General features: G+C 38.2%; 1 protein-coding gene across 1 annotated transcript in view; it reads right to left on the reverse strand.

Moving 5' to 3' along the window:
* The window catches only part of LRP2 (LDL receptor related protein 2), a 1,335,386-nt gene that overhangs the window by 564,799 nt on the left and 747,932 nt on the right, over positions 1 to 22,655 (reverse strand). Inside the window, exons 41-43 of the mRNA XM_044075346.1 lie at positions 21,771 to 21,929; positions 8,962 to 9,251; positions 7,092 to 7,295 (exon numbers count right to left, since the gene is read on the reverse strand). Coding sequence (XP_043931281.1) covers positions 7,092 to 7,295; positions 8,962 to 9,251; positions 21,771 to 21,929 — 653 coding nt within the window. The remainder of the gene's footprint in view (positions 1 to 7,091; positions 7,296 to 8,961; positions 9,252 to 21,770; positions 21,930 to 22,655) is intronic.

Below are 22,655 nucleotides of genomic sequence, written 5' to 3' on the forward strand. Positions count from 1 at the left end.
ATTGGGACATTTACTTGTTATCCCCTTCTATGCAGGACATGGGTAATAAACCCAGGATGACCATTTTCCATCCAGTTGCCCAAATTTCATTTGAATAGCATACACTGGGGACTGTGGCTGGATTGAAAGGCTAAATGCATGCAGTACAATGTTAAAAGCCAGTGGAAAAAGTCAAAAGAATATTGGAGTCTTTGGGATACAGACTTCCAATTTCTAGAGCCGCATATAAAGATATATGTTCAGTTCTGCTGGCTATAAATAGGAAAGCAGATTAATATGATATACAGTTAAAAAAATTATTAACAGGCCAGATATTCTACAGCACAAAGAGAGATTTAGGAAGCTGGACATGTTACAATGGAAGAAGGAAGATGAGGGTATGGTATGGACATGTCACATCATCAAGAGGAAAGTGGGATGTTTGACGTACAGGAAGGATAGAGGCAGAATAAAAAACAAGGGTAGACAATGGAAGCAGAATATCTGGAAAATCATCTAAAATGCAGCTAAGAAGCTTTTCTGTCACAAGCCATTTATGCTCACAGTTCCAATACATGACTGCTTTAAAATGAAGACCTAAAGGTAGCATGAAAGTAGTATGTGTTTTATTACTGTTCTGTAATACTCCCAAGGAAGTACCCTCAGACTTACATTTCCAGCCTTACAATCCACTCCCAGTCCTCAGTGAAACTCCCCCATGGCAATGATGGAACTTAACTGAGCTGTACCAGCCCTCTAAAACAATATTCCTCACTTACTGTTATGCACATAGACTTCTATTTCCAGATAATGTGATTTTAATGGCATCAGTTACTTATACTCTCAGTATACTGTATTCAAAAGCTGGATTCCTGCAGTGACAGACATAAAGAGAGGTTGGAGATATCAGATTTAAGTATTACCACTATTCATTTCCTGGAACTCGGATGTGATCTCATATCTTGCATTAAACCAACACAGGCTTTACAATATAGTCTAAGAGAGTGTCTGGACTACATGGCTTCTTTTCAGGAGCAAGTTTTGAAAGTTAATTACAGTGCTTCAATACCCACATATGTATAGCATGGCAAAACAAAATATCATCCTGAAGTTAAAAAAGTCTGCAGTATCACAAGGGATCTTCAACCAACAGATAATTTGAAACTCAATGTGCAAAAACTTTCACTACTGCCTAACCCATACAGATATGAGCAGAGGTTAGAAAAAAACACAGTCCAGAATGCCACAATCTTCCAAGATGCAAAATATTTCACATGATTTGTACCTCTGTTACTGTTCCTCTTTGTGTGTGTGTGTGTGTGTGTGTGTGTGTGTGTGTGTGTGTGTGTGTGTGTGTGTGTGTGTGTGTGTATGCGCATGGGCATTTCCCTTTTTTCAGAGATCAATATAAATGGACATTTTCCAATACAATGCCCTCTGGTATGTTTTCCAAACTTGTTGGCAAATGTTAAGTACTGTAATTATACAAGCATTATTTTGCATGATTGTAAACAATTAAGCTAAAATTCCATCTCTTCTTGTAGATTTGTTATTAGCAAACTTTTCTAATATCCATTAAATTTCACAATCCGGCTGCTTCTGGTAGCCCCCTCATATCTTTGACTTTTAGCATAACCATTTTTTTTACTTGAAAGTTTCCCTTATCTTTGCCAAAACTGTGGTAGGAATATTCACAATGGCAAACACAGGCATTCATTTGTTGACTAATCCTACAGTCTTGATCAATGTAAAGTACAGAGTTATTCATAATGTAAATGACATAAACCACAGATGTTAATAAATTCAGAAGTAATCTACCTTATCACTGCTTAGAAGGACATTGCAAATATATTACTAATAGTACCTGTAACCTCTTCTTAAACCTTCATTTAAATTAGCTGCACACAGATGTATCATGCTGCAAATATCTATACTAATTTATATCCCTCCATTGCTCTAACACCCAACAACTATAAAATTTCATGCAGTCTTAAACCATTAGGAACACAGGTCCTCTTCAATTACAGTTACATCAAAGAGAACTACCAGACCCATATATCAGTATAAGACCTAAGAAATAAATATAAAAACTGGTACAACTTTTCTCACCATGCTTCCACTGTCCCACTCTGTGGAGACATCCACACAAACCCTGGACCACTCCTTCAAATGAATTAAACCCCATCTATCTCATCAGCTCCCACCATTGCTAACGCAACCCACTAATCCTAACCATAACCTACTATTAATACAAAAACCTCAGAATCATCTGCAACAAAATTCCAGATCTCCATGCATGTATTCCAGCACACAACCTAGGCATTCTAATCATCACTGAAACCTGACCAAACACAAAAGGTGAAGAAATTTTCCCCAGGATAAAATATAATAAGAAATGAGAGAGCACCCAGATGGGTCAACCCAACTATTCCAACACAGGAATATCTATTACCCTATCCCCTTCAATTGTGGACAACTATAAAAACACTACTATAACCCAGTCAAACCACCACCTCATTTACTACTAAAGGCAATGATTCAGACCCCTTAACCACCCAGTTCAACACAGATTTCATTCAATCTGTTTTCTCTCTAGTAGAATGTAATCTACCCCCGCATCTCTCTTTCCCCACAAATATTCAACAGTACCCCTCTCTTTTCTTTCCACCAAATGCCTACATCAACTATTAAAAATTACCTTCAAAAACTGAAAATCACTGCACCAGTGGCTAATAAACTCCCACCCACATACCTTTAGTTTGCTGCTGACATACTGGCATATCCAATCTCAATACTCATAACTAGATTTATCACAGAAAACTATGTACCCACTATCTGGAAACAATCACATACTATACAACTTCACAAAGGTGGATCAGCCACAGACCTTTCCGGCTACCATCCCACTGCAATTTTCTCCAGTCTGTCCAAATCTTAGAAAGATGAATACACCTCCTAACCCATTTCATAAACAGAAAACTACACCGCCCCACATAACATGGATTTTGACCACACCACAGCACAATAGCAGATCTGGTAAGTTTCTCAGAAACCATAAACACGAACAGAAACAATGGTAACCTAATATCCTCCCTGTTCCTGGATCTGACCAAAGCATCTGACACAGTATCCCTTGAGCTGTTATCAATGAACTATCTTCCCTGTCACTATCTCCTTCAGCTCTTACTTGGTTCTTAGTTATCTCTCCAAAAGACAAAACGGCCTAAAGTGGAATCAGAACCTTTACTCCTTCCTCCCTGTTTCTGTCAGTGTACCGAAAGGGTCAATTCTAGGCCCAGTACTTTTCAATATTTTCACAAACAACCTGCACAAAGCCAGCAAACTTGCCACCTTAGTACAATATGCCAATGATGCCACCATCATCTGTTCAGCCTCACTACTTCAGCAAAGGACTTAAAACTCTTTCACTTCCATGGAATTATGGCTAAAGGCTCATCTGCTAATCTTAAATACCAAAGAAACAAAATTAATGCTTTTCATACCCAGATCTCATTCAGCAGCCAGTACACCCTTTAATATTACCTCAGCAAACAACACCATAAAACTGTAACAAATACCAAACTACAAGGAGTCATAATCAATACCTTAAAATTTGACATGCATATCACCCAGGCCATCAAGAAAACTCACCAAAAATTGGGCTTTTTCTTTTAAAACAAACACTTATCTCACAGACTCATCAAGAAAATCCTTAGCATCATCCTCCCTTCTCTCCGTATCACCTATATTAACTAACATTCAAGCCACCCTACTAAATAAATTAGAGGCATGTTTTAACAAAATAGCCGCCAAGTCTGCAGATAATGCAGACTAATGTACACAACATTGCTTAACACTGAAGAGCCTCAACTTGCTAGAACTACCTAAATACCTTATATTTACTTGGTTTCAAATTTTCCACAAAATAATACACAAACCACACACACACACACACACACACACACACACACACACACACACACACACACACACACACCCTTCTCTACAAAACATTCTCAAGCATCCAGACTAACTTTCTCTCTCTCTCTCAGATCTCAACAACCCTAACTCTCCTATCTTATCCTGTAAATAATGTAAACAAATCCTATTTACATTTATAACTATATACTAGTTTTCATCATTCCTATGTAAATAGAATATGTATATTGCTGTATATGTAAATGCATCCTGCTTATTGTATAATACTCCTACAGAAATCTAACTGTATTAACCTCTGTCTTGATTGTATTACCCATTACATGATTCTAAAACCCCATTTCTACTGTCAAGAAACTGAAATTCATTTTTCTCTGTAATTTTTTTTTGTAATTTTTGTAACTTTAATAGAGCATTTCCCCCTGGGCTTCTGCTGAAAATGGGCCTAATCAAAAGGCAATAAATTAATAATACATTAAGGACTGTATTAAATATTATACTGAAGTAACACTTTTAATGTTTTATAAATAGGTAAGTGCCTGTCACAGAAATGTACAGCATTTAACTGTATGCAATCTGAACAATATGCAAACTTCTGTTTGGACCCCTTTACCTCAGACCTCCAAATGAAAAAAGGTGTTGCCCTGCTGAACATCCTGGTTAACAAAATATAAGTATGGCAGTTGGTGCAGAGGATCAAAGCTCTGAGCTGCTATTGAGCTGTTTCCTGTGCCAGGGGTACAAGATTTGAATCCTTCACCATTCATTTGCCCACTGTGTGATCTGAGCAATTCACTTAACAAGATAATGCTTGCACGTTGCCTCTGAAAAGAGACAGTTGTATCCAATGGTCCTAATCAATCAACAAATAGGTAAAAACATGAACAGATATATTATACAAGCATTAAATAATTCATAACGTTTATTTTTTTATTTACCACTACTACAGTAATTACTTTTCTGCATGTAGTCAACATTTTAATGCGACTTTCAGGACTTTTGTCACTTATCTAAATATATGACTAGTCCATTTACAACACATGGCTTACAGAAAATGATCACATTTAGTTATTTGCATTGAAGAACACCATTATCGGACTGCTGCACTAAACAGAAGTAGTACTTATTAGTGTAGTCACACTAAGGTTATATTAACTGCTGAAGCAAATTCACATTACTGGATTGGCGGATCACTGCTTGTGTTTGTGTGTGGGATTAGGGGCATGGGGCTACATTTTTTTGAAACTTTACTAATATTTCTGTTTCCTTGTCTTTACTGTAACCATCCTACATGTATTGCTAATTAAGAGAATTAATAGAATTTTATTTTTTTAATGTTAATATGAAGTAACGTATCGGGTCTAGTATTATAAGGCATGAAGGTAGAGCTTCATCTTTTCAAGATTCAAAAATTATCTCAGCTGACTACAACCAATGACTGTAGAAATAAGTTAGAGAAGAACCTGAAGGAAACTACCAATGGCAAAAAGAATCACCATTGACAGGGTCGAATAAAGGACTAATGTATAGTAAGACTTGTGACTATTTCATATGTTGGAGTAAAGTTTGCTCACAGGGCTATATCTCTAGACAACAGAATAAATAGGGATAGGTTTCATAGGTTTATACTAGGCTATCTGCCCTAAGGCATTTATAAGCCTAGCCCAAAGTTTTGTGGCTTACGCCACCCCTTATATGAAAAAATACTGTGCCCATTAGTTTGTTGTGCCTCTGTCCAGCAGTGACACAGAGATGATTCCCGGGGTAAACCTACGATCTCCCATCCACAGGTCAAGATTTCTCTTGAACAGAGCCAGCGAGGTGCTCTGCCTCACATGGACCAGGATTTTATTCCACAGCATAGGGAGTCTCTGAGTGATAAATCTATCCCTCCAGCACATCCTATTTATATCCATGCTAAGGTTTAAGTCGCTTGCTCTAGTTGTTTTGGTGGATTTGGATTTTTTGAGGTGGAGCATGTCCATTAATTCCAGGTTGGACATGGCCTTGTATGTCAGGCACATGTCACCTCTGAGCAGACGGTATGCGACTGAATAGAGCTGGAGTTTCTTCAATCTGGCAGCATATGACAGATTTTGGAGTCCCTCTATCCTTTTGGTGAGGAACTTTTGGGGTCTCTCCAATTGCTGCAGATGTCGGGTGAGATACATCCCGAATGGGGCATTGTACTCGATCATTGGTCTGATAAGTGAAGAGTACAGGGGAACAATGACCTCACTAGATCTGGATGTGAATCCCTTCATGATCAGGTGGGCAATGTAGAAGGTCTTTCTAACCACTTTAGCAATGTGAGTGTCAAAAGAAAGGCCACTGTCAACCTGGGTACCCAGGTCCCTGATAACCTCTTCTGTGCTTAGTGGATTGCTGCCTATATGGTAGCTTGGGGTTACCTTGTTTTTCCCGAAGGGTATGACTATACATTTTTTGGCGTTTAACTTCAGGCCATGGCTCTGGCACCAGCTATCTGTTTCCGTGAGTCCCTTCTGAAGGATATCCGTGTCCGATGCACTTTCCACTATGGCGCCCAGTTTGCAGTCGTCTGCAAACTTTGTCAGCCAAATCTGGCTGAGGGCAGAGATACTCAAAGAAGCCTGAGGAACAGCGTGTACCATTACATGAACCCTCTTGAAAAGCTCTTAATCAAATTTCACAGCATAATAATAATTCTGCAGATTCTTACTGATTTAAAAATGTCCATTGTTTAAAAGTAACCCTCAAAAATTGAGAACTGGCAGCTAATTCAGAAAATCGCATACTACAAGTAATAATAAATACAACAAGAAATGTATGAAGCCAAACAGAAAAATGTGATGAATAATGTCTCTTCTACATACTCAAAATATGAAGTAATTACAAAGTAATTATTTTTTCATTATAGAGTCAAGAAGGTTGGCATAATGGTTAAGGTGTTTACCTTATAGACGAAAGGTGCAGGGTTTGATTCTCACATGGAGTAATTGGCTAGGCCATTAAAATGGCCCACAAGGGCAGTTAACCTAGTACTAACCTATAAAAAACTACATTTTCAAGAGTCTAGGAATGACATAATTAATTTTGCACACATTCAATACTAGGGCATTTTCTCCTTTGCTGTTTGTTTCAGTGCTTTGTACATATGTTTAAGCTGTGGTTAATGCAATTAATAAGGTCCTTACCACAAACACTCTCAAGTTCATCACTTCCATCCAAACAGTCATTATCATTGTCACATTTCCATCTGTCTGGAATGCAGCGCCCATTTAGACAAGTAAATTTCCCTTCTTCACAACGTGTTCCATTCTCCACAATGCAGTGCTTATTGCCATTTGCCAAGTACCAGTGACCCACAGAAGGACACTGACACTCAGCACCACTTGGTCCTGCAAGTAAGCAAAATGAGTTAGGAATGTTTCTGCATGATTATCACAGCACATACAATTATTTTATGCATTAATACTTTATTCTGTGACTTACATTAGTCAATAAACAAATCCCATTGCCACTAATGATGACACTCGGATAAATATTTGAAATTTCCTAAACATCACATGACTAAAAATGCTGTTTAACAGGGTATTACCTGATGCTTCAACACCTTCCTAACTCCACAGTGTGTCGTTCCCAAAACACTCTCTGGCATCAGTTGTTGTTTAACATATAAACATTCCAGAACTGCATTTAGCACAAATCACAAAGCTAATTGATGTAACGATAACAGATATATCTTCATCACCCTTATCAGCCTCTGAAATATTTTTTTACAAGCTATGCATATTTGAACCAGGGTCTTTTGGTCTCACCTATATTACATGCCAGCATAGTTCCCCTTTTTAAAATCAATCTCTGGCTAACATTGTATTCATATTTCTGCTCTTTTTATCTTCTCTATAAGCTGTAACCTTCATTTTCTTACATATTTTTTTTTGTTTTTACAACCTTTTTGTTTAGTGCATTTTTCACTAGTTTCATCTTTTCTGTCCTTAGCATGTTAAGTTTATTTGGTATGTATACTTCCTCTAATTTTTGACAAGACATGTATGCTTGCCATACAGAAAGTGAAACTGAAAAATATGAATCACAACTTTACTGTAACAACAGTAAGAGTTTTCCAGAAAATAATTTCTCTGGCCTTCTTAGAAACATGACGGTGAGTATCAGTAATGAACTGCTCCTACACATGATGATATTCAAACTGAAACACGAGACTATCTCACTGATCCTTTATCTGGTACTGAATACTCCCAAACCCACTCTACACATTTCTTCTTAACCAGGACCCCTTCTCAGCAAGCTCACATTGCTAAGGCATAATCTCAGTCAGAGATGATTTTTCCTGATTGTTGTATTTGTACAAAGCTATCTCATTCGTTTTTTAAATGCCACTGTGCCTTTCTTCACAGTATGTGCCTCTAAATATTCTAGTCCCAGGGATCTATAGCCAGTTCCTTGAAATAATGTACAGATTTTACTCACTTGATGTCTACCAAAACACTGCAACTTCTGCAAGTCTTCAAACAACCAAATTTCACAAAATCAATGAGTTATACCCCTTTTCTGTCCACTCTGTAAAAACTGAGCATTACAGGAATGCCCTCTTTTTGGCTGTAACTTTTAAAATGATGGCTAACAGACGAAATGCAGCACAAAAGATTTCTATCTAATTAATGACCAGTGAAAAAGTGCCTTTCACCTCCACACACAGTGAAAACTGTCTTAATGTCTCTTTCTCATATACAAGTGGCACTGCGGCTGTTAAGGACTATAGCTTGCTCTTTTCTTGCCTTCCACCTCAGTTTCTCAAGTATTCCCCACATCTCTACATACATAGTATATATATGTTGTTATTTAGTGTTTTTCTTAACTCAGTATACATCATCTGTACAACAGCCTTTGACTCAAAGGATATATTCATTGCTTCCAGTAAATAAATAATGACTTTTTAAGAAAACCTTCAGTACTGATAAAAAAATCAACCATCTGTATGTCAAAATATTCCTGCAGATTCTGAAAACCTTGTTTATAGCATTACAGTTTTTGTTTGCCTACCTGGTGCACAGATGTGACTACAACCACCATTGAACTGATCACAAGGGTTTGTACACTGCTGTTGCTTGCTGTCAGAAAGAATGTGAATGTCCATTGGTCGTTGAGGCAGGTTTTGGACCATAACAATTTGATCTGAGCCATCATATTTATTGGCCCTGTAAACAGATCTGGTGTTCCAGTCTGTCCAGTAAATGTGTTGATCATATATTGTTAAAGCAAATGGGTAGATTGCAGTGCTGACAATAACTTCTCGATTTGAGCCGGTGACAGAACAGCGTTCAATCTTCTGCCTGCAACAAAGAAAGGAAACTGAATGTCAAAGATCTCTCTTCTCATTAGTGAACACATTTCAGAATACTGCCATGCTGTACAAAGGAGAAGCCATTGCTGCTGCAAAACATCATATCACAAAAACTGTACATAAGGAAAGCACTATTTGCCACTGAATGGCAATGCTTCCATATCACACACTGGAAAAGCATGCAAGACTGGAAGTCACAGTTTAAGTATACTGCATCCTGTTCATCAGTCTGGGAGTTCTTAAATGGACTGATGAGCAATGGTGATTACAATCGGATAAACTGTACCACGTTTGCCTACTTATAATGAATCACTGCATGATATCTTCAATAAAATAGCTTAAACAAAAGCCGCTGGTATCATAACACTGTGGTTGTAACAGGACTTGTAGGACTAACAATACTCCAGTACTAAGACTATTGGGTGAACCAAATCTACTGAGGCTGCAGGCCTTGCTCCCTTGTCCTCCCACAATCTCTAGCCCTTCCAGAAACCTTCAGTTATTAATGATTCATAGGTACCCATCAGTAAGTACTGAACTGGATGCACTTGGGGGCCATTTGAAACCTAGTCACTTTCTCTTTTTGTGCTTGAATTAACCTGTCTCATTTGGTTAGAGACTGGCCTTACCCATCCCATGGTCAATAATTATATATTACCCCTAACGAGAATAACTGGGATCATACCACAGATAATTTGAGGGGACCCATACATGGGGCAAAGCATTTAGGAGCTACTTCTGTCCATTAGCAGTACAGGGAACAGTCCTGGGGTAAACTTTTTGTTTACCATCCATAGATCCAAACTGCACTTATTTATTTTTATTTATTTATTTATTTATATTTGTTGATTGGGAATGTCCGACTGGACGTAGGTCCATTTTCAGCGGAGGCACGGGGAGAAAAGCTCCACAGTTAAAATAAACAGACAGTAGTTACATTGGATTACATAGCAATTAACAATTTACATAGCAATTACTTACAACATATTTACAGATGAAGAACACAGTACATCAGTAGACAACTAGAATCTTTATCTGTGAAGTACATAACAGACATTAACAAATGTTAAAATTAGAAGTTCCTGCTGTATAAGTACTAGGCTTATGAGCATCTGAGCTTGCTATAATCAAGGTAGTTAGTGGAGTGGAAAGAAAGGTAGTGGTTGGATGGGGTGGGTGATATTAGAGTGGGAGTTGCAAGGGCATAGCCAGCATGTTTTTAGGTATGCTTTTAATAAAGTTTTGAAGTGTGTGCATGATGGTATGGAGGTAATTGTGGGTGGGAGGGAGTTCCATAATTTGGCTATGGTGCAAGAGAATAGTGCTTCACCAGCAGAGTTATTGGCTTTAGTGATCTGCAAGTGATTTTTGTTGCTGGATCTTAGTGGTCTGGTGGTGCGATAGGGTTGGAGTAGATTCTGGAGGGATGGGACATTTAGTGGATGCTTTACTAGTTTGTGGGTGAGTGAGAGTTGATACCATTGAAGGAGATGAGGGAGTTCTGTGCACTTGAGTATACATAAGGATGAACTTTGTCATGTGATGGAGAGTCTGATCCAGAGCAGCACTATCCTCTGTGAGATATACCTGTCCCACCAAGTCACTCTGTTGACGCTGCAGAAGAGGTTTAAAAGATTTAGATATACTGTATATTCAGACATGTTATATACACTCATATATGTTGCCAAACCTGTACTTTTATGCACATTATAGTAATATTTTAAAAGTATTCCTGGTGTCTAGTTTTCAACCTCCATATTTTTTTTAATTTTATTTTATTTATTTTTATTTATCATTTGTTGACTAGTTTAGCTCCACCAGGCTAGTAAGCTCTTTTCAGGTAAGACCTGAGGTAGTATTTACGGGTTGTTCAGAATAACCTTTGTGCTGCCAAACCTATTGTCCCATGAACTTTTTATGTAATACTGAGTAATCACTGGAGCAAGGGGGTCTGTTGAACTGGGTCCTTTAAAATACATATACGTATACCTACCTATAGATACAGGTATAGATACAGAGATATACAAATATAAAGAGAGAAATCTATACCATGCAAAGGATTCTCTTAAATTGGGTCCTTCCGCTTTACTCTTGTAGGAGGTCTGAGGCAAAATATGCACCAGGCCTAGACTGGGAAGTAGTTAAAAAGATATGCTTTCTATAAAGCCAAAAAGCACCTGTATAAGTAGCTTTTAAATTATGACACCTCCATTTAAAAACATACCAGTATAACCCTAGAAAAGAGTTACTCTCTCTAGCTGGCTGAATCCATCTCTCAAGTGTAAATTGTTTTGTCTGATGCAGAATCAGACTTACTGAAGATTAAAAACTACTGACACCAAAACCTTCCCCTTTCCCAGCCAAGACCCCACTACATTCCATTGGCTTTGCTATTCTTCACAAAACTAATCCCCTAAATCTATATTACAATATATGTGAAATTTCATATGCCTGACCTGCTCAATATATTCAGTCATATTACATATGAGTGAAAATATAACATGTAATATGTATGCAAACATATCTGTAGGTGGTATTCATTAACACTGTTCCTTGGTTCACAGGTAAGTACTAAGCTAAATGTCCTTGAGGACCATTTGAAGCCTAGTTAATTTCCCCTTCAAAGATAAGAATCAAACTCTGTACCTTGTGTTCATGAAGTAAACACCTTAACCATTATGCCTACCTTCAGCCTCCTAAATGGTACATGAATGCCCTGATGGTGGTCTAGTCACAAAATTCCCTAGTTTAGGCTGCTCTGCCTTAGGTTCTTAGGTTCCTACTAGACTGTCAGTTTATGCACTATTACAAGCCTAGGCAATAACTAGAGGTTAGAATCAAATCTTGTATTTTGTATCTGTGATGTAAAGATCTTAACCAGTATGCCATTTCCTCATCCTTATGCTAATTCCTCCACATCACAGCTGAACAGCATACTATATTTAGTTTGGCAGAGCTGTGCTGTGTGCCTATAACATAATACAGAGACATGCATAATTAGCCTGCATCTGAATCAAATGAAAGCCCACCTGTGAATTACTATGAATACCTGTTACACAGTTTGAACAACTATGGATGGGTATATCACTGTGTAGACTGCATCTGTGTAGTACTTGGCTGTACAGTATACTCTGCTCAGTTAGGAAACCACTGACCCCTGTTCAAGTCAAAAGCTACCGCCTAGCTAACAGCTGAATTCACCCATCAAGGAAGTTGCACAGTGCAAGTATCTTTGAATGTCTGTACTATGCAACTCCTAAAACATTGAGGATGTCCATGATGTGCAGAAGCCTAATTTGCAAAGGCTGTGTTCACAGAAAGCAGAATTTGCATGCACCTCACAAATCCCATCACTACTTAGTTGCAAGCCACTGTTCAAATGAGCAAATGTATGCATCAACGTGCCTGTGGCATCACACCTACACTTAGTTACAAGTTTTTTTAATACCTTAAAAATAGTCTTAAGTCTGAGCTTTCTATCTCGTGTCATCTTATTAGAGCCTCTACATGGACTTCATTAGTCATATTCTCTACTTTGTTTGACAATGTCTGCCTGTGAACCAGTCATGTAAATTTGACACTTAATATTTGTAATAGCTAGGGCAGCAGAAGTGTAATTTTTTTGACCAACATGATCCATCAATTTTTTCTCCCTATAAAGGACTGCACTAAGCCCTTAAGCCAACATGGAAACCCTGGGTGCATCTAAAGAGATGAGACATGGGTCCATCCTTGGGTCCTTGCAGTTTTGCAAATCTCTTGGACCTCATAGAACTTGTCTGGGTTTTTAGAGAAAGCAGTTGGGAAACAGGGCTCAAGTGACTCACTGTCAAATACATCATTAAACACTTGAAATACTTGAGGAACAGCAGTGTGCCTCAGTTCAACCATTCTCAAGATGTTTAAGTATCTCTGATGAACTTCTGAGATCTCCTTCATACCTTACTTAATGTATTCCTCCCATCATGATCACACTAACATCAAAAGAACCATCTTTGGTAGAAAAGTTATAATATGTTGTTTTTTTTCATCATCTGTGCCATACCACAGTGGCAAGGAAAGCTGTAACACTAGGCCAGGTCCTCCCTATCCATGCCAGAATCTGATATTTTCAGAACAGAAGAGTCCCTTTTCCTTTTAACTTGTAGGGTAACCCCCAAAGGAGAGGAAAGGGGTGTCACTGGGCTAACCCTATATTGTATAGCAACATTTTCTTTGATAAACGTATTGTAATCAACTACTGTATTAGCAAGGGCAGAGGAGAATTTGAGCATTTCAGTTGATCTTTGAGTTCTCTACTAAATGATACAGCAGTTACAACATCATTGGGAGCATTGTGAATTAAAATGTCAACACTATCCTATGACAATAGCCAACTCTAAGATGGTTTTGGAATTTGAGCATGACTGACACCCATTTCTGGATGTCAGGAAACATGCATCTAAGTTGTGTGTTGGAAAAAAAAATATCTATTCAGTTATTACTGAAAGCTAACTGGGGAGATAAAAGATAATCCCACTGTCTGTCTCCAAATGGCCCAAGACAGGTATGGAAGCAGTAAAAGGATGATTTGGGCCAAATGGTGGACAAAACTGTACCTCACCTGTAGTGGTGTCCTCAGGTCTCTACGAGACTGGCATGGTCACTAATACCTTATGTTCCTTGCCCACCAGTTATTTGACTGCCAACATTTCATTTTATTTATTAATTCATTCATTTACTTATTTATTTATTTTCCTGTCTAAATTCATTTTTGGGGATCTTTTTATTTTTGAGGTCAAGGCTTATAGTTAATCCACTCATTAAGGGTACAGACACCCTTACCTTAGAACCAAGAGCTTTTTATACTTCCTGTACTGTGGCTATTATGCACCAAGGTCTTCTTTTTATTCATTTATTTACATGTACTGACCAGAAAGGTTCAGGTGGGCACAAAGGACCTTTATCAGTGGAGGCCTGGGGAGAAAAACTTGGGTACATATAGTACAATCAAAATCTTTTAAGTTATGTAATATCAACAATGTCAAGCAGAATGCAATTAAACTAAATTTTACAATGTAAAAATAGATAAGACAGTAATGATGCATCCAGTAATAAGACTTCTTATACTAATTATACTCTGTACAAACATAGTTAGACAAATAACTATGCAGTAGGAGAGATGTTACAATACAGAACACTGAGTTATATAAGGGTGGAAAGCAAAAGGATGATTTAATTTTGAGATATAAATGACATGATTGTTAAAAGAGAGTTTACTGAAGTATAAGTAGAAGGTGGGTGGGGGACAACAGACTGACAGTTGGCAACAGAGTAGAGGAGAGCAGACGTACAGTAGGTGAGCAGAGAGAAAGCGGAGATGTTATACTTATCCTATACATGTACAGCTACAGAGCCAGGATGTTCAGAGGTATTCTCTTAGATGGGTTCGTAATACCTGATGGTTTTCAAGAAGCCTGAGGGCAGGTGGGAGGGCATTCCAGATGGTAGCTACAGCGTTTGAGTATAAGAAAGCTGCCGATGCATTTTGGGCTTGAGTGATGGAGAGCAGTTTGCCATAATGAAGCGCTGAGGTAGGGCGGTAGTGCTGAAACATGCATTTTAGTATTGGATACATATCAGGGTAGCATATCAGAGTATAAGCCAGTAGTAGCTGACTACAGTGGAGGTGATGTGGAAGTTCAACCCAATTTAATTGTTTAAGGGCAAAATAGTGATGACTTCTAAAGGGGAGATTTGTAGCAAAGTGAGCAATTTTATTGTAGCCTTGTTCCAGATTTGTTTATGTGGAAATCTGTAGGGCAGTATAAAGTGGGGGAGACATACAGCAGGGTATGTAGGTGGTAGGATTTAGCTATGGTTTCTCTAGTTCTCTCTGACAGGGAGGGTTTTGTTCTACATAAGAGGCTGAGCATTTGTTTTTTTTTTATAACAGTTTGGAAGAATAGGTCAAATTTCATGCTGTCATCATTGGTGACTCCTAAGAGTTTGGTTTTAGGGACCTGCTCAATCAGGGTCTTATTTAATGAAATTAATTTGGTAAGAGATTTGCAATGGGGGAATGTTTTAGGGGTGAAATGTAGTAGTTTTGTTTTTTGGGGGTTAAGTAATAGTTGTAAGTTGTCTAGCTAGGATTCTATGGACGTTAAGGATTCTTTTGAGTATTTTCTTTAAGTTTTTGTACGTTAGAGGCTGTGTAGATGAGTGTAGATTCATGTGCATATTGTGCAAGAGTGGTGTGCTTGGAAGCAGTCTGTAGAACATTTATAAATATGTTAAACAGAGGGATCCAAGTATGGAACCTTGCAGCACTCCTACAGTAATGGACAGAAATGAAGAGTATTCTTGTTGCCCCTTGACTGCTTGGAATCTGTTTTTTATGTAGTTTATAAATCAGGAGTGGGAGGAGGAAGAGAGACCTAAGGGGGGAGTTTTAATAATAGTTTACAGTGAGATACAGTGTTGAATGTTTTGGACAGGTCTAGGAATAAGAAAGATACAAGGTTTCTGGTATTTCTGTTTTTATTAATGGTATCAGCAAAATGAAGTAGGGCAGTAGCGATGCTATGTTTAGGACAAAAAGCATGTTGTGCAGGGAACAGAAAATTTGGGAATGGATACACTTTTCTAACATTTTAGACAATGGAAACAAAATGGCAGTTGGTCTGAGGTTGGAGCAACCAGCAGAAGGTCCTCCTTTATGAACAGGAATTATGTATGCCTTCTTCCAAATGGATGGGACATGACATTCTATAATGGATCTGTTATTAGTATAGATACTGGCTATGGCAGCGCTTCAGCAGCAGTTTTTCGAAATTCAGGAGGAAAGTTGTCTACAGCAGAATTTGTAGATTTTATTTTAGGAGATATTTTCTTACGGTGGAGGTAGAAACATGTTAGACTGAGAAGCAGGCTTCCATGGGGTTTTGTGAATGGAGATAGCTTGGTTTGATGGTGGGCTTGTCTTTGATAAGTGAGGCTACAGTTTTAAGGAAGCATTTGTTAAAATTATTAGTGACTGTTGATGAAGTCTCTTCTGGAGTGAGAGTGGGTTGTTGACTTTGGCCTGAGTTTAGTAGATTTTAGATCAATGACCAAAATTTTTAGAATTATTTTTGTGTCTGCTGCAAGTTAAAAGCAGTGGAGTTTTTGTCATACCTTATACTGTGTTTGGTTTTATTTCTTATTTGTTTATAGTGTATAAGTTTTTCTTTGGATTTTTTGGTGTGCCATGCTTTCCAGGCCTTGTCTGTAAGCAACATTAGTTGCTTACTGTTTTTAGATAACTACGTTGCTGGATTAAGTTTAACTCTTTTTCTCCTAATGAGAGCATGTTAATTTAGTACAGTGTTAAAGGTTTTGCTAAATTAGATGGTGGCTTCATCTAGAAGAAGATTTTTAACATATTCCAATTGTATTGCCTGAGTGTGGAGATAAAACTGTCTATGTTAAAACTGGATAGGTTACACACATTCTTGTATGCATGAGATTTTACTGGATTATATACAAGCCTGTTAGGAAAAAATGGGCAGACGGTCACTTAGGTTGTCAGATAGTGTTCCACAGTTATAGATATTGCTGGGTTTCGTTCATATAATCCAATCTAGAGTAGAGGCCTTAGATGAAGGCTTGTTTAATCTTGTTAGTATATTTATGAGCTGAGAAAAAACATACAGGTTAATACTGATAGTGGAAGGTATCAGATACAGTTTGGGCCCATTCTTTGTTAAGGTCCCTCAAGGATGATGAGTTCTTGGTGTATATTGGTAGATGCCCAGGGCAGTCTGCCCTCTGCTGTGCTGATATTATTGCCATGGGGAATATATAAGGCTATGATTCAAGCTAAACTGTTATAAGGCCATATGAATCATAGCATTATATATTCCCCATGGCAATATTATCAGCATAGCAGAGGACAGACTGTCGTGGATATCTACCAATACACACCAAGAACCCATCATCCTTGGGGGACCTTAACACAGAATGGGCCCACATTTTATCTTATACCTTCCACTATCAGTATTAACCTGCATTACTGAATGAGAGATACTTTTTTTCTGATAAAGGGATATGTTTAGGTGTTTTTGGTATATAATAGCTACACATCAAGTGCCTTTTTGGATAAATGGTCTGCTCAAAGGATACTATATCTTGGTGTGAGGATTTCAGTGTCTTTGATTTCAGGTTTTATTTTCTGTGATAACAAGGATGTCAGGGCTGTAATGAGATATGAAAGCATGCAGTTTGGTACTTTACTACAGAAACATCTATGGTTAATGTTTATAAATTTTAGACTTCTTTTACCTGAGTTGTAGGAGTAAGGTGTTACATTACTAATGGTTGTGTGGGCCATTTTGGGGAATGCTGTAGTAGTTGGACCTGAGTCAGGGTGAATGTCACCACAGAGTACTTGGCATTAATGTTTTTCTTTGTGAATAGTTTATGGGATGGGTTAGTTACTTTGATATATGTTTGAAAAGATGGATGCGAGATAGGTTGTAAAGGTTGTGGGCTCTATGGAATGAAATGTGGGAGTAATTGCCTTAGAGAGCAATGGGCTGAGCATTGGGCATAAGTCTGCTATTGGGAGGTGTATGACAATTGGTTATATGTGCTAGAAAGAGGAGGGAAGTGATCTGTAATACTTTCAACAGCATGCTGATTATCATGTCAGTATTCAGTTAGTACAAAATGGAAACAGGATAGTGATGGAGGGCTGAAGGGGGCTTGACTGGTTGTGAGTTGGATAAAGTAGGAGGGAGGGGTTTCCAATTACAATGTAGATGAAATCCAGCTGATACAAAGGAGAAAGGTAGGAAGTGATTAGTACATGTGTGATGTAGGGGCAAAAGTGTAGATTGTAAGTGTTTTTGTGATCAGCGGTAATGTGGTTGGTGGAGATAAGTTTAGGATAAGTGTAGATGATATGGGGGTGGGTGGAATTGGATATAGGGTTGGGGACCAGAGAGATTACACAATGAATACAGAAAGACATTTGGTGTCTTTTTCATAGACAGAAAAGGCACTGCACATAGGTTCATAGGTGTATACTAGGCTAACGACCTCTGGGGCATTTTTAAGCTTAGCCTGCCACCCAAAACCTCTGACAAGTTCTGGTACCTTTGATAAATGCAAGCAGGGGCTTATCAAGTTCTAAGTACAAGCAGGGGCTTAGAAGATGAAATATTTACAAAGAGGAGCCTAGGAGATGAAACGTTTGCAGGCTGTCTGTGTCCATTACAGACATAGTGCACACCAGGGATGAATCTCTTGTTTCCCATCCAATTATCCAAGTTACAACTGAACTGGGTTAAGGACAAATGTTGTTCACATGGATGAAAACCTGTTCCAGTGAAAGGGTAGTCTCTGGGATACATACCTGTCTCTCCAGCATGTCCTATTTATATCACAAGCAAGGTTTAAGTCTTTAGAATGGGTAATTCTGGTGCTGTGTGTTTTCCAGATATGCAGGAGGTCTATCAGGGTGGGATCCGACAATGCCTCGTAAATTAGGCATAGATCTCCCTTCAACAGGGTGTAAGAAACAGAATACAGGGATAGGGATTTGATGCTGGTCTGCAAAGGGCATGTTACTTATGTGCGTGGTTAGGTACATGTCAAGCAGGCACTGCACTCAATAATAGATATGATGAATGCCAAATGCAGTGGAATAATGACCTCCTTGGACCTAGATGCCAAGCCTTTGTTTATAAGTTGCACAACATAGAACAATTTCCTCACTACTGTAGACAAGTGATGGTCAAAGGCTAAATTATTGTCTATGTGTATCCCCAAGTCTCTGTGTAATGGGTTGACTCTTAGGAGTGTGTTGTCAATATGATAGTTGCCAAGGATAGATGACTTCCTAAAGGATACTATTATACATTTCTTGGCATTTAGTTTTAGTCCATGGCACTAAACCAAAATTTTTGTCTGTGTCAGTCTTCTTGGACAACATTAGTTTCAGTGGGGAAGTCTAGTGCTGCTCTTAATTTGCAATTATCTGCAAATTTGGTCAGCCAGAGGACCTTGACATTGGCCTTGACTTCAGAGAAGTAGATGCCAAAAAGGAGCAATCCCAGGACCAATCCCTGAGGAACTCCACTTAAGACTGACCTGTTTGTAGTGGTGGACTCCCCAGTTTTAACTTCCTGGGTCCTGTCTGTGAGCCATCTGGATATCTTCCAGGTGACATAAGGGTTTATACCTAACCTCTTGAGTTTGTCAATAATACCCGAATAGGGTATTGTGTCAAATGCCTTGGCCAGGTCAAGGTAGGCAGTGTGATCCATTTTGCTCTCATCAATTACTTTGACGACCTTCTCAAAGAAGTCCACCACGTTAAGTAGGCATGACCTGCCCATGACTAAACCCAGCTGGATTGGGTTCAGTGTCTGGAGGTTTCCTATGTCATTAATGATAATTTCCATGATAATTCTTTCCATGGCTTTGCATATGAGACTACTGAGACTTATGGGTCTATAGTTTTCAGAGTCTGTAGATGGACCACCTTTGTGCAGAGGGATGATTGTTGTTATTCACCATTTATATGGCACAAAACCTGTTGGGAGGCTACAGTTAAACAGTGATTCCTGATGGCCTGATAGGTCATGTTTTATACTATTTAGAAGGCAGCCTGGGATATTCACTGGGCCCATTGATGCAATGTTCTTGGCATTTCAGATAGCATTGAGTACCTGTTCCCTAGTAATAGTAGGAGGAGTTGTATTTGATTGTATTTACTGAGGGGAGGCTGAGGGGGAGAGAGAGACGAATAAAGTTACAGCTGAATTTGTCTGCCAGTAGGTTTGCTAGGCTTTCTAGCTCAGTATAAGTGGCTCCATTACCAATGAGCTCTGCATGCAATTGTGCACTGCCTTTGAGATAGCAGACATGCTTAAATAATGCCTTGTGGTTATCCTTGGCTTAGGAGGCCAAATTAACTTCAACTTTGGCTTTTGTAGATGTTAGTTGTCCTCTGAGTTACCTGTTCAGTTTGACGAGGTGCTTTTATCCTGCTGGTTGTCACACCTCCTACTTTTTATTATGATTTTCCTTCCTTCTGTTATATGGCTTATTGATGCTGTGATTCCAGCATTGTGGCTTGTTTTTTTAAGTTAGTTTTATACTTATTCCTGGTGGGTACAGCTACCACTATAAAGTTAGTAACATGACAGTTTTTAGGTAGAAGTTGTCTTCCACAGACACATTTGTTTGTGATCTTTTCCAGGGACATGATGGACCATGGAAAAATCTCTCCATCAAATTAACTTTCTGAATTAAGTTTTCAAATGATCTTTCTAAATGTGACTTGTCTTGATACATTGTAAATGGTCTACTTCAAAGTATTGAATTACCACTTCATTGAATCCCACATCATCGAGACAACATTGCTGAAACTGCAGAACATTGAACACCCAGAACATCGAAAACTAACCTCAGGAAAATAACCACTAACCCACCATAAAAAAAAAAAAAAAAAAAAAAAAAAAAAAAAGACAGAAGGAAATCAAATCCACCGATGTGGGAGGGGCTCCACTAATCCCCACCTCCACACCTCTCCTAATTAAATATACCAACTCCAAGATTACACTACAGTGAAGGAAGGGCACAGTTCACCATGGTGGCCAAGTGGTTCTTTTACCATGGAAAGTTTCTGATGTTCTGGGTGTTCAATGTTCTGCAGTTTCGGCGATGTTATCTCGACGATGTGGGATTTGATGAAGTGGTAATTCGATACTTTGAAGTAGACCCATTATAAATTATGTACATTACAGTTGTATATCCTACATATGTTTGTCAGCTGATAATGGTATATTATGGATGTGTATATTTTATATACTCCTGTTAAGTCTCACTAAGTATAATAATGATTTGTTTTGTATCACCAGGCTGAGACTGAATCTGTTCACGTGATCAGTAAAGAAAATTTACATAAATAAATACAACTTTAACTGAAGCAAACACAAAACCAATTAATGTCCAGTAAAGAATTTACAAACAAGTTTCCCAAACTGGGCATTTACTGTTGCCTAGAAGTCACCTGGAAGAAGCCAGCAGACAACCAGACTGACAGCAGAGTGTTTTGTGCAGCACAAAAGATCAGAAGATGATGCAAGTTGCTCTCCTTTTAGTGAAACATACTGATGTTCTAGTCTTACAGAGGAATTCATCTCCACTTTGGGACTTCAAGAAGTTCTTGGAATCAGGCCAAAAAACCATGACTTGCCCATAATTAATTCTCATGGAGAAAGAAGCACACTGCAATAGTGATTGTTATAAAAATAAAGCACTCATAGCAAAAGCCATATGCCTAAAAAAGCAGCTAAGCCACACTTTATTCTTGATCTAAGAACAAACTCTGGCATGACTATTGCAATCTTAATTAAATTCTGCAAGCATAACAAGAACATTTTTAGGTACATGTGATTCTGTACAAGATGGATTTTACTGTATTTTATTTGTATGTATGAAGAATAATTGAAGTATTTAACATAACTAGACATACAGGTTAGCATCCGCCCAATACAATCGTTCGTCATCATAGTCCAAGGTGAGTCCATTGGGCCACACTAAACTGGTGTTAACGATAACTGTTCTGAAGTTCCCTGCAAGTGTGGCTCGTTCGATTTTGGCATCTGTACTCCAGTCAGTCCAATACATATACCTGTAAATGAAATATATGACATGTCATACATTTAATCAAGTAAGAACCATTTTCGTATACAGATATCCCCTAATCCTGAACAGCCTTATTAGCTGGAGTTTTTAGAGTACCACAGCAACAAACATACACAACCATATTAATAAGTGGCCCTAAGAAAGCTATCACTGTTTATACCAAACAGGTAAACCTATTATTTTAACATGTGATGCTCTTTAGAATAACCTTAAAAACTGACAACAGAGTATGCAAAGTGTTCTAGGTCAAACAGTCATGGTTATTTTAATGATCTTGACTCCAAAAAAGTAAAGTTGTAATATCTCAATTTACAGTCCCTGCCTTGTATATCAAATATTAGTACTTGTTCTTCAATAAAACAAAAACATTTATTTAGTCTGTGCTGGTCTTTGGGCTCCTCAATATTCAGGCATCAAAGGATACTTATATCATCTATTACAAACACCTGAAAAACAGGAAAAAAAATGAATGGCATTCCCTCTATTAATCACTATTTATTGTAAGTTCAGCATCACAAGTAAACATACCTCTTTTTGCATTCATAGTTAAATCTTAAAGCTCATCACAGATAAGCTTCTCCTCATTAATGACTGTTCTGCTGAAACACACAACAGCAACAAAGATTTATCAGTTTTGTGTATAATACTTGACAGCCAAATGCGACATAAATCATCTCTTACCATCTGTCCCTGATACACTGCACAAAGTTTC

The sequence above is a fragment of the Protopterus annectens genome, chromosome 6.part1, assembly GCF_019279795.1.
Source record: "Protopterus annectens isolate FY-2018-M chromosome 6.part1, PAN1.0, whole genome shotgun sequence".
Taxonomy (NCBI): domain Eukaryota; kingdom Metazoa; phylum Chordata; order Ceratodontiformes; family Protopteridae; genus Protopterus; species Protopterus annectens.